The 21,089-nt window shown below is 38.0% G+C and overlaps 1 protein-coding gene and 1 pseudogene across 9 annotated transcripts in view; both read left to right on the forward strand.

Moving 5' to 3' along the window:
* The window catches only part of PCYT1A (phosphate cytidylyltransferase 1A, choline), an 87,816-nt gene that overhangs the window by 3,069 nt on the left and 63,658 nt on the right, over nt 1-21,089 (forward strand). For 7 of the 9 annotated variants that reach the window (XR_011429174.1, XM_023623565.2, XM_070243531.1 and 4 more), the window contains exon 2: nt 11,163-11,289. Coding sequence is in view for 8 of the 9 variants with exons in the window: in XM_023623565.2 (XP_023479333.1) it covers nt 11,173-11,289 (117 nt within the window). In the remaining variant the exon portion in view is untranslated. Of the gene's footprint in view, nt 1-6,894; nt 7,023-11,162; nt 11,290-21,089 lie in introns of all 9 variants that reach the window. The other 2 variants (XM_023623564.2, XM_070243530.1) reach the window with 1 other exon arrangement.
* LOC111769147 (U2 spliceosomal RNA) lies at nt 10,385-10,550 on the forward strand (annotated as a pseudogene).

Genomic DNA, 21,089 nt, shown 5'->3' on the forward strand with positions numbered 1-21,089 from the left:
AATATCTAATAGAAGAAGCTTGAGGTAATTTTAACTTATCTGATAACGTAATAGTCACCCCCACCTCCTAGACACATATACACTTTGTGATGGGTGTAGAGAGTTCGGAAAGATTGTTGAATGGGAATGAGTTGGGAATGGTGAGGCATTGCCTTTGTTTAGCTAAAAATGGCTGGTTACACCGTTTTCTAGAACAATTAGATGTTTACTTGGCTCACATTCTACATAACTGAAAAGAACTACTCAAGAATTTCTTTCTAGGGCCAGCCCGGTGGCTGAGTGGTTGAGTTTGCACACTCGGGTTCCGGGGCCTGGGGTTTCACCGGTTTGGATCCTGGGCGCGAACCTAGCACTGCTCATTGGGCTATGCTGGGGCAGTGTCCCACTAGTGCCACAACTAGTAGGACCCACAACTAAAAAATATATGCAACTATGTGCTGGAGGGCTCTGGGGAGAAGAAAGAAAAATAAAATCTTAAAGGATTTCTTTCCAGAACACAATATATGCTTTAAGGTAACCGACTGTAGAAGAGAAGACATTTAGGCTTGGGGACTGCAGCACTGCCTCTGGGGTCCTTTGTGTTCTCTGAATGAAATGATTCTTTTTGACCTACCCTGCTTTGCAAATTCCCTTCGCAAACTAGTATAATGGCCTGATTGATAAAGAATGAACCTTATTCCTCCCTCAGCCTATGATACCTCCTTCCATAATCAGGCTAGGTTTTATTTTTCTTGGGGTCCTCCTCTTTGGATATATGATCCCTTAAAGAGAATGATTTAGTCAGATAAAGCCTTGGATTCAGAAGTCCCAGGTTACTTTATCTGATGTTTACACACTGACTCACTCTGTGACTGTGGGAAGAATTATCACTTTCTTTTGTTTTAGATTTTCTAACTATGGCAGAGGTAGCTGTTTTTCTGGTTAAACAGCCCTGTAATTATGTGAAATATATGCATATTCACCAAACTTTTTTTTTTTTTTTTGAGCAATATTAGCCCTGAGCTAACATCGGCTGCCATTCCTCCTCTTTTTGCCAAGGAAGACTGGCCCTGATCTCACATCCGTGCCCGTCTTCCTCTACTTTATATGTGGTACGCCTGCTACAGCATGGCTTGCCAAGCGGTGCCATGTCCGCACCCAGGATCTGAACCGGTGAACCCCAGGCCGCCACAGCTGAATGTGCGTGCTTAACTGCTGCGCCACTGGGCCAGCCCTCATCAAACTTTTTATACAACCTCGTGGAGTTTGTAAACCACCTGACCCTGTTCATGATTCCGTTACGGAGCTGTCTAACCTCTAGGTTAGATGTGATTCCCCTAGGGAGCTGAATAACCAGTTTTTCCATGTTATAAGTGCTGATGAGAATTAATTTATGAAATATTCATAGAAGAAGCAAGCATAATGATTTTCTATTGTTATTAATGATAAATAATGACAAAATAGTAACAATAGTAATTTCCTTACTCATGCCTTTGTTTTCAAGTATTTGTATAACTGATCTGAAGCCAGATCTTCTGGCTTTTCTACTAATAGAGGTAATTCCCCCTTCTGAATAAAACAGAAATAGGTCTCTCTTACACCAAAGTTTGTGTTACCCTAAAATAGATTGGAAAGAATAAAGTTTTCTGAAGTCCTGATTTTTGGTGGAATTTTTTCGGTTAGAGAAACTCTAAAGTTAGAGTATTTCCCAATCATCAGTGGACTCTACAGTTCCTTTTTGCTCAAAATTGTGGCTCCTTGTACATCTTTTATTTTATCACCACATCAGTCACGTTAGAAAAACATTGACTTAGGAAGGAGAGAGTGAGGAGATCAGGGCTCCAGGCTCAACTCTCTTGCTTATTTGCTCAGAGGATGACTTCAGCACCTACTCTTTCCTAAACTTTAAACCTTTCTGTTTCTAGTCCTAAACTTCTCTTTTCACAATGTTCCTGTCAAATAGGTACCTGGACATGTATTTGAAGTGTGATTTGTTTTGTTAGTTGCTTTATGAATGATCTGTGGCAAAATTTAAATCCTAACTCCCTTCTTCGACAAGTCAGTCAGTAAATTCAGGGAATATACATTTTTTTTTTTTTTAAGATTGGCACCTGAGCTAACAACTGTTGCCGATCTTTTTTTTTCTGCTTTATCTCCCCAAATCCCCCCGGTACATAGTTGTATATCTTAGTTGCAAGTCCTTCTAATTGTGGCATGTGGGACGCCACCTCAGCGTGGCCTGATGAGTAGTGCCATGTCCACGCCCAGGATCCGAACCAGCGAAACCCTGGGCCACCGCAGCAGATCGCGCAAACAGCCACTCGGCCTTGGGGCCGGCCCCAAGGGAATACACACTTTTACATACTCTATTTTGCAGTATATACCAGAGCTCCACTCCAGAATTAAAAAAGAACTGTTCGTGAGTCACTAATGTAGATTTGGCACTGGGTTAGGTTCGTTTACATACGTTACCTCATTAACTTAAATGATTGAATTACCTGTATTTTACTGTTTGCAAACCAAATTAGTAGATAGATATATAGCAGGCTTTTTTTTTTTTTCTCTTTTTTCTCCTTTTCTTTTGGTAACTCTCTTGTTGAAAGTTGAAAGTTCTATTAGTTTGAAGCTTTCTGTGTTTGGACTAGAATGACTGCCAGTGAGCCAGGAGAACCCATGCATCTGCTGGGCTGTTATAGCACATTCACAACTATTTGCAAACCAGTTTTCAAGTGAGGGCTGCTAAAAATAGTGACATATGGTCTTTGCTCTCTATTAGAGAACATACTGAGTGTATAGCACTTGACAGATAACAGAGGGAGTTTTTTTAATTTATAGAGAATTACCTTAGATGTGATTATGTTTGTTTGTTTATTTTTTGACCCTAGAGCAGAGGTCTTAATCTTTTTTGTGCCATGGACCCCTTTGGCAGTATGGCGAAACTGTGTGGACTCCCTTTTTGGAATAATATTTTTATATGCAAAAAATAAAATACATAGAATTATAAAGGAAACAAATTATATGAAATATAGTTATCAAAATATTTTTTAAATGTGTGATAAGCACTATACGTGCTTTTTATTAACATAGTAAATAGTGTTTACTATCTATCAGTGGGTCTTATAACTCATAATTTTAAAATGATCATGAGTTTGAACAATATTTCAAGATATCTGTAGCAAGTATAATATATGAAAATATCTGATTTCTTTGGTGACAAAGTCTATTTTTCTTTTTCTTTTTTTTTGTTTCCAAAGATTGGCACCTGAGCTAACATCTGTTGCCAGTCTTCTTTTTTTTCTTCTTCTTCTCCCCCAAAACTCCTAGTACATAGTTGTATATTGTAGTTGTAGGTCCTTCTGGTTGTGTTACGTGGGACGCAGCCTCAGCATGGCCTGATGAGCGGTGCCCTGTCTGCGCCCAGGATCCGAACCTCTGGAACCCCCAGCCACCAAAGTGGAGTGTGCGAACTTAACCACTCATCCCCAGAGCAGGCCCCCTCTATTTTGCTACTAAGTCTACTATTACTCTTGTGGCTTATGTTCATAATTGAAGGCAATGGTGAATTTGCCAGAGGTTAGTAAAAATAAAGATATAATTTTTTTCAAATCACGGTCTCCCTGAATCTGTCATAGATCCTGCCTTACAGATGTAAGTTCTATAACCCACTCTAGGGAGAACACAATCTAAATGCAGGGTTAACTCACTGAATCTTCTAGTAGAATAGCGATAGAGCAAAATCATCAACTATAAGAACTATTATAAATGTCCTTTGTGGTTTTTAGGATAATCTCTTTCCTGAAATATTCTGCTGTGTGGCCAGGCCTGAGTATAAGCTTTATTTTGTTCCAGTGCTAACCCAGAGTCTGGCTTAGAGTAAGTGCCCACTCAGTGTTTATGGAATAAAGGTTTCTCTGAAGAAATTAAAGGGAAGAGATCAAGTTTGAAGCTAAGATCTTAGATGTGGCGATTTACTGGCCTCAAATATTGAGGAGAAACATTGAGCTCTGGTTTAAAACTAATCTTGTCAGTCTAGGTCATACTGTGAAATTCACTTTTACATTTAGAATTCCCAAATCAGGCATTCTTTTGACATATTCTATATAATGTGGTGATATATACAGGTTAGTGACAGAAGCTGCAGTAATCCTGTATCAGAAAATTCCGTATCAGAAAGTACAGTTTCTTGAAATAATCCCATTCCTAGCACTGTCTTCTACTCTAGAATCGTTTGCATAATCTAGGTAGAATTTCCCACCCCATTATTGATGGAACTGGTCCTGACTTCATCTAGGATGGGAGTTGGCAACCTTTTTCAGTAAAGGGTGGGATAGTAAATATTAGGCTTTGCAGGTCATACGATCTCTGTTGCAACACTCAACTTTGCAGTTGTAGCACAAAAGCAGCCATAGACACTATATCAGTGAATGAGTGTGGCTGTGTTCCAATAAAACTTTAATTACAAAAACAGGCAGTGGGCCATATTTGGCCTGTGAGCTGTAGTTTGCTGACCCCTCATCTAGGAGGTCTGCTGGTTCTTGAATCCAGTCCCTCCTCCCACTATGGGTTAGACGTATCCTCTCTCAAGCTTCAAGGGCCTTTACACAAGGAGTGATTTGACTGCAGTTATCTGCAGAAAGACCTGAATGTACAGCAGATGACATGATTCCCAAGAGTATTACATGCACTTTAACGTAGGAGTTTACAGAGCTTGTCTCTTAGAGCACCACTTTATTAAGCTCCACAATGGTAGAAGCAGATAAAGATCTCAAATATGAGGTATGCTTGCTCACTCATTGGTATACCAGTAGAAACTTAGTACGTATAGGGTTTTACTGAGGAAGATAAGGTAGGCCCAGAGATGGGGGAAGCGGGAACAGAATGCAAAGAAAAAACTCATATCTCCTTTTTTTTGCAGATAGTTCAGTGTGATAATCAGTCAAGTTTGAATTAGATTTTTGAAACTTGAAGAGTATATGTGATTGCACCTTCCTACTATTTCAGTTGTTGTATAGCTTAGGAAGCAGAGTCCACCTCCTCTTTCATCCTGGGGTACTTGCTAGATCTACTAGCAATAAGGAAGTAGAATAGAGGGGATTGGGTGGGAGTTCCTAAAACTGCACTTGTAGGAGGCTTTCATCTTTAAAACACAAGCATGTGCATGTGAGCGCCCAGATTTTGTCTTCCCACTGTTCAGTCTTCCTGCTCTGAAAAGAGGCCATTTTCATTTTGAGACTCACCCTCATTTGGTCTGTGTAGGCTTCACCCTCAGCCCTAGCATTAGATTGCATGAGCCAAACCTAAACCAGCAGCACATCACTCTGCTGGCCACAGATTAGGGAAGGAGAGGAGGTCAGTGATAGGTGACCTAGGCTGGTCCAATCAGAGTGAATTTCAGGACTCACCTAATGAGAATACTTGGACAATTATTATCATGTCTTTGTGGATTTGAACCTAGAGACATGCCTCTAGGAACCATCCTGTGGCCATCCTATAACCAGAGGAGCCTTTTTGGAAACAGTCAACCTAGAGAAACCAAAGCTAATGATGGAGAGAAGCCAGATCCTGAACTGTCTCATTGTGTCAATCAATACATTCCCCTTTTTGCTTAAGTCAGTTAAGCTGGGTTTCTTATCAGTTGGAACCACAAACATCATAATAAATACATCCAATACCTAGCAATGAGACCTGGCACAAAGTAGGTGCTCAATAACTATTTGAATAAATGTAATAAGCATAGAAAACTCCTTTGAAATTTTGAAAAGCACCACGAACACTAGTTTTGTTTGATGGAAAGGGGGCAGGTATTTGTCAATTTATAAGTGTATCAAAGATAGCGCAACAAAGCTCCCACTTCATTAGGGGGTTTGTGGTCTAATTTCTCATTTGATCCTTACCATGTCTTAGAAATTAAGTACATTTTGTTAGAACCTTCCTTAATCACGTGAAGGAACTTCTAGAGTCAAGGGACTTAGCTTAACCTATAGTTAAGGTACTGGGAGGAGCTAAAATTAAATGCTAGTTTATATGATGTGATTCCTGGTCTAGTGCTAGTGCCGCCTCTGCTCTTCTACTCTGGCCCAAACCAAAACAAACCCCTGGAGTGCCTGGAAGTCTGTCAGTGATATGCCCAGTGGGAAGGGAGCCCAGTCTTTATGAAAGATGAAATTAAATTCCTGCCTGGCTGGTTATTGCACGTAGCCAGAGTGCAATAAGTGGTTTTGATTAAATTCACGTATGACCATTTTATATACTAGGCAGCATAGTGGTGTTGTTAAGCACACAGACCCTAGAGTGAGAATGCCTGGGTTCAAACCCTGTTTTTACCCTGTCCTAGGTGTGTGACCTTAGTCAAGTCATTTAACCTAGCTGTGCCTCAATTTCCTCATCTGAAAAATAGGGATAATAGTGTTACCTACCTTATAGAATTGTTGTGAGGATTAAATTATTTAATATATGCAGAAGGTTTATAACTTCCTGACTCATAGGAAGTACCATATGTGTTAGCTATAATTATTATCATGGCTAGTATCATCTAATCTTTGAGACTGTGATAGAGAAATGTCGATTGTGTGATAGTACAATGAAACAGGTTTACATCTGATTGAATACACTAATCATTAAGAATTCTAAATATATTCTCTATTCTGTTTTCTAAGGAAAAACTCTACTGTGTTTTACATTCTGCTAACCTAAAGAGTATTAAGGGTGGATCTCAATGAGGAGAGAGGTTCTGGTGGTATGTCACACTGTCACATTGATGTATGGTGACATGTATCTATCCTGATCAATATTTTCAGCAGTGACTTGGATGGAGACATAAAAACTATTATACTTTTCAAATTGATAGATTACATAAAGCTGTGATAAACAGCTAATATGATAAATGGCAGTCAAGATTTGAAATTATTTTAACAGATTGCAATAAACAAAAAGATCAACCAAGAGGAACTTCAACAGGATTATGACCAATGAAATGAATAAATATAATTCTACATAACCTCTGCTTGAACGTCCTGGTGTACCAAAATGCAATGCCTCCTGAGGTAACCCAGTTCAGATAACTTGTTCCTAAAAAGGTTTTTATTATGTTTGGTTAAAATTTGTGTCTCTGCATCTTCCAACCAGTGAGCCATTTTCTGTTGTCTGGACTTTCACAGAATAAGTCTCTGTCCTATCCAACATGACAGGCATTCAGATATTTAGAGATAGTTATCAGATGCCTTCTTGTATAGTATAGTATCGTATTGTATCATATACTATAAGAGTAAAGGGTGTGTAATCTGTAGCCAGGCTGACTGAATTTGATTCCTAGCTTCACTGCTTACTAGCTGTGTGACCTTATCTTCTGTGTTTCTGTTTTACCATCTATAAAATAGTGATAAAAATAATACACCTGTGTCAAAGAGTTGTGAATGTTAAGAGAGTTTTAGTATTTTTAAAGTGTTTAGGTAAAATACAGGTGTTAAATAAGTGCTCATTGTTAGTAGTAATAGTAGTAATTATTGTATGTCAATTATACTTCAGTAAAGCTGTGAAAATATTTTTGTACACATACCCTCCCATACACAAAGCAAAGACTTCTGAGAAGTTCCTGTAAACGTGTCTTTGGACATGTTAAGTATTTTTCTATTAAACATTAAGGAATTTTAACTTGAAGTTATGAAACATGACTGGTAAAAATATGACATGACGTTCCCCTTGATTCATTATGGAACCCTTAAAACTCTGTTTTGTATCATGAATGAAAAGTACACATGCCTTTAAAATACCACCTATTTGTCATGTCAGAAGAGGAAGGAGCAGAAATTAAAGAATTCTTTATTGCTTGAGTTGAAAGCTTGTCAGGAAGTCCTAGCAAAACTCTCCAATGAGAAGGATCTGCACACCTGTACAGCTGACAAATCAGGCAGCCTCTGAATCAAGCCAGTAGCCACGTCAGTTCTAGTTGATTGGTCCTGGGACACTGTTTACCTTTAGATAGTGTGACCTTTTATTCCACTGTTTAGTTAGGCTGGCTTGACAGAAGTCTGCAAAAACTTAAGGGACCTATGCTGTAGAGAGAATGTTCTTGATAGAAGGAAGCAGCAGTAAGGAGACAGCTTGTTTCTAAAAATCTTGTATTTCTGGGAGACAGAAGAATATAGTGGCAAGGACTTTGGAATTAGACAAGTCTGGATTTAAATTCTGGCGCTCCCAGCTAGCACTTACTAGCTGCGTTATCTCTTGGATAGTTGCTTAACCTTCCTGATCCTTAGTTTTCTCATTTGTAAATTGGGGCTAATAATACCTGCTTCTCAGCTTATATGGATTAAATGAGAATAGTGTATATAAAGTGCTTAGCATAGTACCTGCACATAGTAAATATTTGAAAAAAGATAGCCATTGTTATGGCTGTTGCTGTTATTACCTTACTTCCTTGCAAGACATTTAGATTATGAAAACATACTTCTTGGAATATATGTATCATGTATACTGTTTCAAAGAGTTAGGAAGGAGAGATCAGTTTCTTGAGACCCCAAAAGACAATCTTATATGAGGGCCTATTTGTGTAGAAAATTCTTACAGAGCATTTTTAAAGTTAAACTTTTCATTTTGTAAAAACAAAAAATAAAGCCTATAGATAAGTTGCAAGGGGATTAAAATGAACCCCTTTTGCCCCACCTACGTTCATACATTGATAACATTTTGCCGTATTTGCTTTATCTTTTTTGTGTGTAGTATGCACATTTTTTTTCTTCTTCTTTTTTTCTTTTTTTGCTGAGGGTAAGTTGCAGAGATCATGACCGTTTATCACTAGATACTTCAGCATTTCTGTCTTAAAAACGGGGACAGTCTTTTACATAACACAGTGTAATATCAAATCAGGAAGTTTATTTTGACATGGATGCATATTATTATCTGACACATAGTCTATATTCAAATTTTGCTGATTGTGTTAATAACTATCTTGTATTATAGTTTCTCCCCCAATCTAGAATGATGCATTATATTTAGTTGTCATTTCTTTGGTCTCTTTTAACCTGGAACAGTCCCTCAGCCTTTCGTTGTTTTCGTGATTGACATTTTTTGAAGAATACAGGCTTGTTGTTTCATAGAATGTCCTTTAATTGGGGTCTGTCAACTTGTACCTCATAAATCAATACAGGTTATGCATTTTTGTCAGGTAATGTGTCCTCAGTACCTCATACCAGGAGGCATTGTTGGTGATGTTAATTAACTTTGATCACTTAGCTAAGAGATTTTTTCACTACATATAAAGGTAACTCTTATCTATAAGGAGATACTTCAAAACTGTGTAAATATCCTGTTCCTCAACAAACTTTCCTATGATGGTTTTAGAATAGTATGGAGCATTTTTATATCATAAACATTTTTTAAGGTGAGGCTCTGTATGTGGTTTCCTTGTCTTGATTAATGGCTTCTTGAGAAAATAGTTTTTACTTTAAAAATTATGTTATAGTAGTACCTTGTACACAGTAAGTACTCAATATTATTGACTACTTGACCTTGAGCTGCCTGACACCAGATAGCTGATTACATTTTTCATAGCAGATTTTGTCTACCAACCCTGAGAAGAATTTAACAGATAACTTACAGCAAAGTCCTGTTGTATGCAAATTGGAAATGATTACTAATTGGACTAATTAGGCATTCTTAGCAGGCCTCTCAGATGAGTGAGATGGGAGAAATATACTGACTTCTGGATATTTTGAAAGAATAATTAATAACAACAGTGAAGAATAGCTCTGATCATCATCACTGGAAAAACAGTACTATACATATAATACCTGTCTTCTGTTTTAATTTGCATTTGTGATGAAAAGAAGTTTCTGGGTGGAGTTCATCTTTCACTTTAGACTCTGATGTGTTTTCATGTCAGCCTAATACTTAGCCATGACTCATGGGTGTCACTTTCAGTCTCTAACAATTAGGTCAGTTTTCTTGTGAATCTTGTCACATTGCCACTTGGGTTTTAGCTGGAAGAAAGAAAGTAAGGCACAATTGTGGGTGTTTAGATGAACATCTTATTTGGGAGGGCTTATTGGAGGCAGTGAGGCAGAACAGAATGTCCTGATTTTGTCCGGCATTTGTTTTGTTTTCCACCTCTGCTTTGAGGATCTTCCATCTTTCACCATACCGTATCTGGGACAGAGATGGCAGTTGATCGTTAAAGTTCCTCTGTCCCCAATTTTGGCTGATGCCTAAAATTTCATGATTGTCAAGAAATTAATTTATCTGTGCAAATTATGTTACCCAAGAAAAATGTAGATATCCTGGTAGGGGGTTGGAGAGGTAGCACAAGCCAACTTTTAAACATGTAACATCGAATATTCAGAACTTTTCTGTGATAGCTAGTTGCTAGAAGCTCTCTGCTAAATGAGACAGTAATAACTTTTTCTTGGGGATCGCTTCTCAGCCTTTTGGCTAAGATCAAGTGTAGTATCTGTTCTTATCAGTTTAATAAGTTTTTCTTGGGGAAAGGAGAAGCCTGGATGGGGTTTTAATAGCTGGGGACTCTGAAAATGCTTAAGGTGCTAAGATTCTGAAAGGAAAAGAGGAAATGAGTATTAAAAATGAAAGAGGAAGGACATTTAAAAGATACAGTACACTTACTCCACAATTTTCATAGAGCTAACCCTGGTGGGGTGGTGTCTGAAATCTACAGAGCCTTTAGAGTTAAGAAACCCATGCTTTGTTAAATCAGGAATTGGTGATGGCCGTCTCTTTTAAAAAGGCTGTTTTCTCCATCTGCACCAAAGACACACCTTTCACATTTCCTTGCACCTGTCATACTTCCAGGTGTCCCAGGAATGATATAAGGGGTAGTGGTAAAGTCTGTATAACTAACTTTCTCAGCCAAGCTATTCCAATCTTTTGCATGCATTCAGGATATGAAATTAGCAGTTAGTATACAGGCTGCATTGGTCAAGGGGAATAATTTCTAAGGTCAGGTGATTAATTGTGGCCATTGCTCCACAGAGAGGCATTTCAGTGTTTATACTAGAGCCCGTGTTTTGTGGAGCTCTGTTTTTGCCAGATGCAGTTGGCTTATCTTGATGAAATGTGTGCTGTGGAATTGATCTTTTGCTGAGTGTATCCGTGTTAACATCTCTGAAATGCTAGTGACAGAATTTTTTCCACCACAATAAGAAAAAGAAATCGTTTTCATTTTCTATGACTAGTTAAAAGAAGATGGATGCACAGAGTTCAGCCAAAGTCAACACGAGGAAGAGGAGGAAAGAGGCACCTGGACCCAATGGGGCAACAGAGGAAGATGGAATTCCTTTAAAAATGCCACGCTGTGCAATTGTGAGTAAAGAGATTTCTTTGTTGAACACTTAACCTGGCAGGGGGAGGGTAGAAACTGATAGAACATTGATGATATCAGTGTTACAGATCTTCTTAAATAATGGAGAGAATGAATAGTTAAGTATGAATAGTAAGTACTTCACAGCTGTTGGAAATCTTATGCTTTCTTTCACAGCTTAGTTACAAGAGCTTTATGTTGGAATTGGAAAAAGAATGTGAGGAAAATTTGGAGGTTGTATGTATATTAGGCTAAAGATAAAATTCAAACTAATGAAATAGAAAAATTGGGGGCTCCGGGCAGTGATCTGATCTTGGTTTCATTTCATGGTGTTTAGTTTTCTGTGTCTTACTATCTTTTTCTCCCGTATCATTCCTCCACTCTATTACTGGTTATATGTTAGATAAGAACCTTTTTCTATTACTGCCTACCTTATGTTTCTTTATCTCTGAGACATTATTTTTTATCTCCTAACTACTGCCAAGCCTTGGATAAAAGACCCCATTCCAAATTTATCCTATTTCAGGTTGGTACCCTTCCTAAAGCTTCCCCTAAAAAACATGTTAAAGAATACTTATACCCAATTGAAGTTATTATTGATAGACAGTATTATTATGAAATCCATGTTTCAAAATCCCAGTGACAGAATTGTATGTTTCTATATTTTCTTTTCCTATATTGACCATTAGCCATTGATCAAACTGCAGTTTCCACTGGTTAGTTCTGGAGCTTCAAAGCCCAAAGAGAAAAACATTTCTACTGTGAGACAGTTAACAATTGTTCCAAACCAGTAATCTTATCTTGAGCAATAAAAGTAACTGGACTCCACAAATAGGAGCCTTATGCTCCAGGCCTACTATTGATGATATTGATGGGGGCAAGTGGATTAGTTTCCTATTGTTGCTGTAACAAATTACCACAAATTTAGGGGCCTAAAACAATACAGATTTATTATCTTACAGTTCTGAAGGTCAGGAGTCTGAAATGGATCTCAGAGGGCTAAAATAAAAGCGTTGGCAGGGCTGGAGGTTCTCAGAGAGAATCTGTTTTCTTGCCTTTTCCGTCTTCTAGAGGCTGCCCACATTGCTTTGCTCATGCTGCCAGCCAGCAGTTGTATCACTCCGACTGCTGCTTCTGTCATCATATCTCTTTCTGATTCTAACTCTGCTGCCTCCATCATTCACTTATAAAGACTCTTGTGATTGCGTTGGACAGACTCAGATAATCCAGGATAGTCTCCCTGTCTCAAAATCTTTTAATTTAGTCACATCTTCAAAGCCCTTTTTGCCACGTAAGGTAACATAGTCACAGGTTCCAGAGAATAAGATGTGGACATTTTTAGGGGGCCATTATTCTGCATACCACAGCAAGTAAACTCAGAAAATGACTCAGCAGTCAACAGAACAGAGCATTGTTAATTTCTGAATGTTTCTAAGAGAATTCAGATTAAGGAGATGGTAGTGGCTACTGATTCATGAATCTTACTTGGGGTATGCACAAGTTATAACCAAGTAGGTGATGCTGTCATCCAATCATCATAGACAGGAATAGAGCAAGGAAGGCCAGTCTTAGTGGAATGGGCTTTGAGAAGCGTTAAATTTCTTGGTCCTTAGAATCTGAGGAATCTCAATGCTTTAAATTACTTTGCTTCGTTTATTCATGTCACAAATCATTTGAGCAACTTGCCGCCTGTTCCACATTCCTCTCTGGTACACATTGGCCATTTAGCATGGGCTAATGGTCAAAGATTCACTCACTCAACAGGCTGGACCAACTCTACTGAGGAGTAGCTGCCAAATAAACTTGTCTGTCATCTACACTGTACCATCTCTATGTCCTTCCTGGTTTCTGAGCCCCCTTCAACTCTGAAGCAAAAGCAAACAGGATTTTTTTCTTTTTTTATAACAGTTTTATTGAGATCATATAATCTACTCATTTAAACTGTACAATTCAGTGATTTTTAGTATATTTACAGAGTTGTGCAACCATCATTATAACCAATTTTAGAATATTCTTATCACCCCAAAAAGAAGCCCTGTACCCATTAGGAATCACTCCCCTTTTCCTCACAACCTCCCCAGCCTCTAGCAACCACTAATTTACTTTCTGTATCTATAGATTTGCCTATTCTGGACATTACATACAAATGGCATCATATAATATGTGGTGTTTTGTGGCTGACTTCTTTCATTGAGCATGTTTTCAAGAATCATCCATATTGTAGCATGTATCAGTATTTCCTTTCTTTTTATTGTCAAATAACATTCCATTGTATACTACATACCACATTTTATTTATCTATTCATTAGTTGACATTTGGGTTGAGCAAACCAGATTTTATTGCATACTTACAATGTGCCGGCATGGCAGTAAGTACTAGGAGTGTAAAGATAAACAAGGCCTTCCTTTTGAGAGATGTGAACATAATGTAAAGCTGTAACTGAGAGCTCATTAACTTTAGAAAAGTTCTGGTCTTGCCAGGGGAAAGGAATAGGAAGGATCACCAAGTGTTAGGTACCTGGGTTGGTCGGTCAGGATGAATTGGATAGAAGAGAGAGAAAGAGTTAAGGAAGAAAAATTAAGGGATAATTTTATGGCTAGTTTATAAGTATAAAGAATTTGCTGATACAGATGTTTCAAAAGGATCATAAAAATATTTACAAAGAGCAAGACATTTAGCTTTTCTTAATATTTATCATATATATGAATAACGTACAAAGTACCTAAACTGGGGAAAGTTGGCCACAGTTCTGCTTGTGAAGATAGAGCTCACAATCTCATTTCAACCAACTATATAGAGAACCTCTGTGTGCCAGTTTCTATGCATTGGAGACATGAAGATGAAAAGACCTTGCCCTTAAGAAGCTCACGGACAAATAGGGGAAAGAGACAGCCACAAATAATTAAGATACAGTACAAAAGTGCCAAATAGAAGGAAGTTAGAGGTACAATGGCTGTCTAGAGGAGCAAGAGATGAACTTTGACTGAGGGGTGGAGACAGTGGTTTTAGAAAAGCTTTCATCGGTGGGACCGGCCAGGTGGCACAGTGGTTAAGTTTGCACATTCTGCTTCAGCGGCTCAGGGTTCGCCGGTTCAGATTCTGGATACGGACACAGTACTGCTTGGCAAGCCATGCTGTGGTAGGCGTCCCACATATAAACTAGAGGAAGATGGGCACAGATGTTAGCTCAGGGCCAGTCTTCCTCAGCAAAAAGAGGAGGATTGGCAGCAGATCTTAGCTCAGGGCTAATCTTCCTCAAAAAAATAAATAAATAAAATAAAATTACTTTATGAAAAAAAGAAAACAAAAGCTTCATCAAGGAGATTATTTCTGAAGTGAACTTTAAAACATAAGTAGAAATTTAAGAAATGGACAAAAGAGAGAGTACAAGTTCAGAAGTGTGAAATGATAGTATGTTTAGCAAACTGCAAGTAATATTGCTGGAGCTTAAAGTTCAGCATAAGAATCTGCAATGGATAAGGTAAACAAGGGCCTGATCATGAAGATCAGCATACATGCACATCTTATATGCTGTGCTAAGGAATTTGAACTTTATCCTATAGGTAATGTGTTCCGATTTACAATTTAGAAAGATCATCCTGGTTGGAAAAGGATCATCCTGAAAGGATAGATTGAAACAGGGATAGACAGAAGCCCGAGGACTAGTTGTGAGAGTGTTGTAATGATCCAGGTTGGAGATGATGAGGGCTTAAACTAGGACAGTAGATGTAGAGAGGATGAGATCAATTTTAAGTTTTTAAGAGAGAAAATAGACAATTCTCAGAAATTATTGGGATGCAGAGGATGAGAGGTGTTAAGGATGGCTCCTAGGTAGATTATGTAGATGAGGTGGTTCTCACTCAGATAGGAAATACAGGAGGAAGAGCTGGTTTAGGAAGATGATGAGTTTAATTTAGTACAAGTTCAATTTAGAAGGTCTGTGAGACATCCAAATAGTAGGTAGATAGATGAACTCCTTGTTTACATTCATTGAAATGGCAAGAGGAATCAGAGAGAATTATTATTATTTTTTCTTTTTTTAACAGATCCTTAGGGGGTGGAATCTTTCTATTTTGTTCCTTATCCCTTCTTTGTCACGCCACATGGTATTCATCTTGACTCTGTAGCCTTTCCCCTGACATTGGTGAAATAATTTGGATCTCAGGAGGACTTGGTACCATTTATGTAGAATGTTTGGGTAAAAGGAAAATGTTTCTCTGTGGCATTCTAAAACTCTTTTGCTGAAAAATGTTTAAGGGGCCTGGTCCAGTCGCGTTGCGGTTAAGTTTGCATGGGGTTTGCCAGTTCGGATCCCAGGCACGGACCTATGCACCACTTACCAAGCCATGCTGTGGCAGGCGTCCCACATAGAAAGTAGGAAGATGGGCATGGATGTTAGCTCAGGGCCAATGTTTCTCAGCAGAAAAGAGGAAGATTGGCAGTGGATGTTAGCTCAGGGCTAATCTTCCTGAAAAAAAAGTTTAAGAATCCTTGGAAGAAGAAAGAGTACTAGGAGGCCAGTATCAAGTTCTAGTCTTATATTATTTGAGTTATCTCCATTTCCCTGTTAGTAAGGACACCAGAATCTCTCCTCTTTCACTGGAATGGTGAGTTAATGTATGTAAATATAATGAGGAAAAAGTTTTAATGGAAGTAATATTGCATTCAGAAGATCATTCATAATTTGGGGGGTGATGATGATCATTATTAGTTATAATTTTAACTTGCATAGGTTTAGAAACTTTATATAGCGTTTAGAAGCTAACCTCTGAGATTAACACAATTTAGTTAATTTTGTTGGCATAGTGAAACTTGTGTTCTGTAAAATGGAAGAGAAAGTGAGCTAACATTTTTCACAGTGAACTAAATTTGTGGAGTGCCTACTATATGTGAAATATTATGCTAGTTACTTGGCATATGCTATTTTATTTAACCCTCATAGTAACCTTGTGGGGCAGGTATTATTATCTTCCATGTTATAGAAGTTGAAATGATAGCTTTAGAATCTTGCTGTGATTTCACAGCTATTAAGTGATAGAGCTGGGATTTAGATCTAAATTTTTTCAAGTTGTGAACCCATGACCTTTCATTTATACTTCACTACCAGATAGTCAAAAGACTTGAAAGCAATATTATTCTATAGGATTCTCGTGAGGTTCAAATGAAGGGGGCATGTTTTAAGAGAATATAGGTAGAAATACTTAGTCCTACTTTTATAAACCTCAGCTTCTAGAGAAACTGTTCTCTAATTGAGAAGAGAATAAGTGTGTTTTTAAAAACGCTACTCAGGGGCTGGGCCGGTGGTGCAGCAGTTAAGTTCACACATTCTGCCCCCGTGGCCCAGGGTTCCCCAATTTGGATCCCGGGTCCAGACATGGCACTGCTTGGCAACGCCATGCTCTGGTAGGCGTCCCATATATTAAGTAGAGAAAGATGGGCATGGATGTTAGCTCAGGGCCAGTCTTCCTCAGCAAAAAGAGGAAGAATGGCAGCAGTTAGCTCAGGGATAATCTTCCTCAAAAAAAAATAAATAAATAAAAAATAAAAATACTACTCATACTAATTGGAGACAAACCCTAGAGAGAGAAAGATTTCACTGATCTGCTGTAGCTGAAGAACCTTAGGTTTCATTCTCTATACTTAGGAGGAATTGATTCAGCACAAACCCTAGCCAGGAGGGACAGCTGCATTTGCCTTCTGCCTTCAAACATATACAGTATACGAGGAAGATTGAAGAAATAGTTATGAAAGATAGGATACTTAATGTATTTTTTTAAATTGAGATAAAATTCACATAACGTAAAACTCACCATTTTAACCATATTATTTTATTTTATTTTATTTTGTTGTGCTTTATCTCCCCCAAATCCTCCCTAGTACCTAGCTGTATATCTTAGTTGCAGGTCCTTCTAGATGTGGCATCATTTTAACCATTTTAAAGTGTACAATTCATTGGTTTTTAGTATATTCACAATGTTGTACAACCATCACCACTTGTTTTAATTCCAGAATGTTTGCATTACCACAAAAAGAAACCCTGTACTCATTAGCAGTCACTCCACATTCCCTCCTCTCTCCACCCCCTGGCAACCGCTAATCTACTTTCTGTCTCTAGGGATTTGCCTATTCTGGACATTTCATATAAATGGAATCATACAATATGTGGCCTTTTGTGTCTGGCTTCTTTTATTTAACGTAATGTTTTCAAGGTCCATCCAGGTGGTAGCATGTATCAATACTTCATTTCTTTTTATAGGTGAATAACATTCCATTGTATGGACATACTATTTTGTTTATCCACTCATCAGCTGATGGACATTTGGATTGTTTCCACTTTTTGGCTATTGTGACTAATGCTGTTATGAACATTATTCATGTAGAAATTTTTTTAAACGTGTTTTTTCAATTCTCTTGGTTATATACCTAGGAGTATAATTTCTGGGTCATATGGTATTTTATGTTTAACATTTTGAAGAACTATTTTCTAAAGCTATGCACCAGGTTACATTCACAGCAGCAGAGTATGAAGGTTCCAATTTCTCCACATCCTTGCCATCACTGTTACTGCCTGTCTTTTTGGTTATAGCCGTCCTAGTGGGTGTAAAGTGGTATCTTGTGGTTTTTTTTTTTTAAAGATTGGCACCTGAGCTAACAACTGTTGCCAATCCTCCTTTTTTTTTTTTTCCTGCTTTATCTCCTCAAACCCTCCCGTACATAGTTGTATATCTTAGTTGCAGGTCCTTCTAATTGTGGGATGTGGGACGCTGCCTCAGTGTGGCCTGATGAGCGGTGCCATGTCCGTTGCCCAGGATCCGAACCCTGGGCCGCCGCAGCAGAGCACGCGAACTTAACCACTCGGCCATGGAGCCGGCCCCGTATCTTGTGGTTTTGATTTGCATTTCCATATTGACTAATATTGTTGAGCATCTTTTCATGTGCTTTTTGGCCATTAGTGTATCTTTTTCGGAGAAATGTCTAGATCCCTTTGTCTCCCTAACTCTTTACTTCCCCCTTCTGCTTCCCTTCCATTCACCAGGGTCTAACCCCAGATTTTTCACATTTTCTGTTAATTCTTTATTCTCTTCCTGGACCTATTAACTTGGCCTTCTAAAGATTAAAATTTCTAGCTTGATTTGGGCTGAATATAGTGCTTGATAGTTCCATTAATCATTTGCTGGATGCTCTAATACATTTCCCATCACGGCCATTCCAAATATTTTCTGCTTCCCTCAAGCTTTCAGTCTCATTCCAGCCTCCCTGTTCTTCCTAAACAACTTCACCTCCTTCTTTGCTATACTGAGAAAGTTGAGGACATCAGATAGAAGTTTGTACATCTTTCTTCCTTTACATCCAACATTGTCATTTTATAACTTTCATTTCTTCTGCTTTTAGAAAAATGTGATCCTTCTTATTTCTAGGGCTAACATCTCCCCCACTTGCTCTCTTTTGAGGCCATTCCCTGCTGTTCCTCTAGACTCTTCCTCCCTTAATTATCTATTTTTTCCTTCTCTGGTATTTTCAACCTCTTTGGCTCCTTTTCCTCTGTCTTGGACGTTTACAGATCTGTTCAACTTAAAAAAAAAAAACCTGCTGCTTGATCCTTCTGTCCCCTCTGGGTACCTTTCTGTTTTTCTCATTCCCTTTATGGCCATACATCTCTAATGAGAGATTATTACTAATCTATTTCCTTGTCTTCTAATTTTCTCAACGGCACAGGTGTTCTGACTTTCACTAATATATTCTAGAAAGTCTCTAATAGTCATTTGAATCTCCAAATTAAAAGACTTTGGGGGCTGCTCCCGTGGCACAGTGGTTAAGTTCATGCACTCTGCTTCAGTGGCCAGGGTTTGTGGGTTCAGATCCCAGGTGTGGACCTATACACCACTCATCAACCTATGCTGTAGTGGCATCCCACATACAAAATAGAGGAAGATGGGCACAGATGTTAGCTCAGGGACAGTTTTCCTCGAGTGAAAACAGGAAGATTGGCAACAGCTGTTAGCTCAGAGCCAAAAAAAAAAAAAAAAAAAAAAAAAGACTTTTCTCAGTTCTCATTTTCTTTCATCTCAACTTCTTTTTTTTTAAACTTCTCCATTCCTGCTAATGATACCGCAATCCTATTTTCCTCAGTTCAAAAACTCAGTTATTGTAAACTGCTCTTTTTCTCAAGTGACAATGTTTTTTCTTTTTACCGTGTCCCGCCTATTCTTCATTCACAAAATCTTTTATCTGTCACCCTTTCTACTCCCACTGCAATATTAATGGACAAATCCATAAGTCTGTTTCCTCCTCCCTATAATAACCTCTGAATTGATCTCTTTCTAAGTATGCAAAATAGCCAGCGGTGTCTTGGTAAACTGGCTCACTGGGGGAAAAAGCAAAACCTCTGATAAGCAGCATTTGCTGATTTGTGTGGCTGATTTCAAGCTACCAATGATTTAATAACCAGCCCCAAAATTTATCAATATTTAATAACTGACTTCAACACACCATTGATAATTAACTTTTAGAGATACAGTAAGGCTAGTCTTTCATCTACAGGTAATGTTAATAAGCATTTTTTTCTATTTGTTTCATATATTTTTTAATATTTTATATATATAAACAACTTTATTGAAAAATAATTCATATATCATTATAATTCACATACCCATTTAAAGTATGCAAGTCAATGGCTTTTAGTATATTCATAGAGTTGTGCAGCTGTCATCATAATCCATTCTAGAACATTTTCATTACCCCAGAGAGAAACCCTGTACCCATTAGCAGTCACTCTGCATTTTTCTCCAGCCCAATGTAACCACTAATCTACTTATGTCTATAGATTTTCCTATTCTGGAGATTACATATAAATGGAATCATATAATAAATGGTCTTTGTAGCTGGCTTCTTTCACTTAACATAATGTTTTCAAGGTTCATCCATGTTGTAGCATGTTATCAGTACTCCATCCCTTTTTATGGCCAAATGTCGTTTGTTTCTTGAGGTGTTACTCATATACAGTAAAGCTTACAAACCTTAAGTATAAAGTTCAATAAATGTTCACATATGTATACATCCATGTAATCACCAGTACTCCCAGAAGACTCCCTCACACCCCTGTTAGTCAGTATCCTCTTTCCCCAAATTTCTTCTTTGTCCTCTGACTTTTGTTCACCATAGATTAGGTGCACCTGTTTTTGACCTTCGTATAGAAGGCATCATAGAATATATATTATTTTGTGAATAGCGTATTCACAAATTATTACTAAGCAACTCTTTGAGTACTAACTTCTAGAGAATAAATTGTTTAATCTGTAGGAAAATCTCTAATAACTTCTGAAAATTGCACATTTGGGTCCTTGGTCTAATCTTATCTCTTTTTAAAAATGTTCTAAAAAAGGATAGCACACACACATGTCTCCTAAAAATGAACATTTTTGCTTATCTTAGAGTTTTAGCATATCTTAAAGTAAGCTTACTTGAGTGATTTTTTTTTTTTTTAAAGATTTTATTTTTTCCTTTTTCTCCCCAAAGCCCCCCGGTACACAGTTGTGTATTCTTCGTTGTGGGTTCTTCTAGTTGTAGCATGTGGGACGCTGCCTCAGCGTGGTCTGATGAGCAGTGCCATGTCCGCGCCCAGGATTCGAACTAACGAAACACTGGGCCGCCTGCAGCGGAGCGCGCGAACTTAACCACTCGGCCACGGGGCCAGCCCCTACTTGAGTGATTTTTAAAAGAAATATGTTTTAATTTTAAAACCTAACTAAAAAAATTTAACCTTATCTGAAAGTAAAACAAAGCAATGTTTTCCTAGTCTCT

This window comes from Equus caballus, chromosome 19 (assembly GCF_041296265.1).
Source record: "Equus caballus isolate H_3958 breed thoroughbred chromosome 19, TB-T2T, whole genome shotgun sequence".
Lineage (NCBI taxonomy): Eukaryota > Metazoa > Chordata > Mammalia > Perissodactyla > Equidae > Equus > Equus caballus.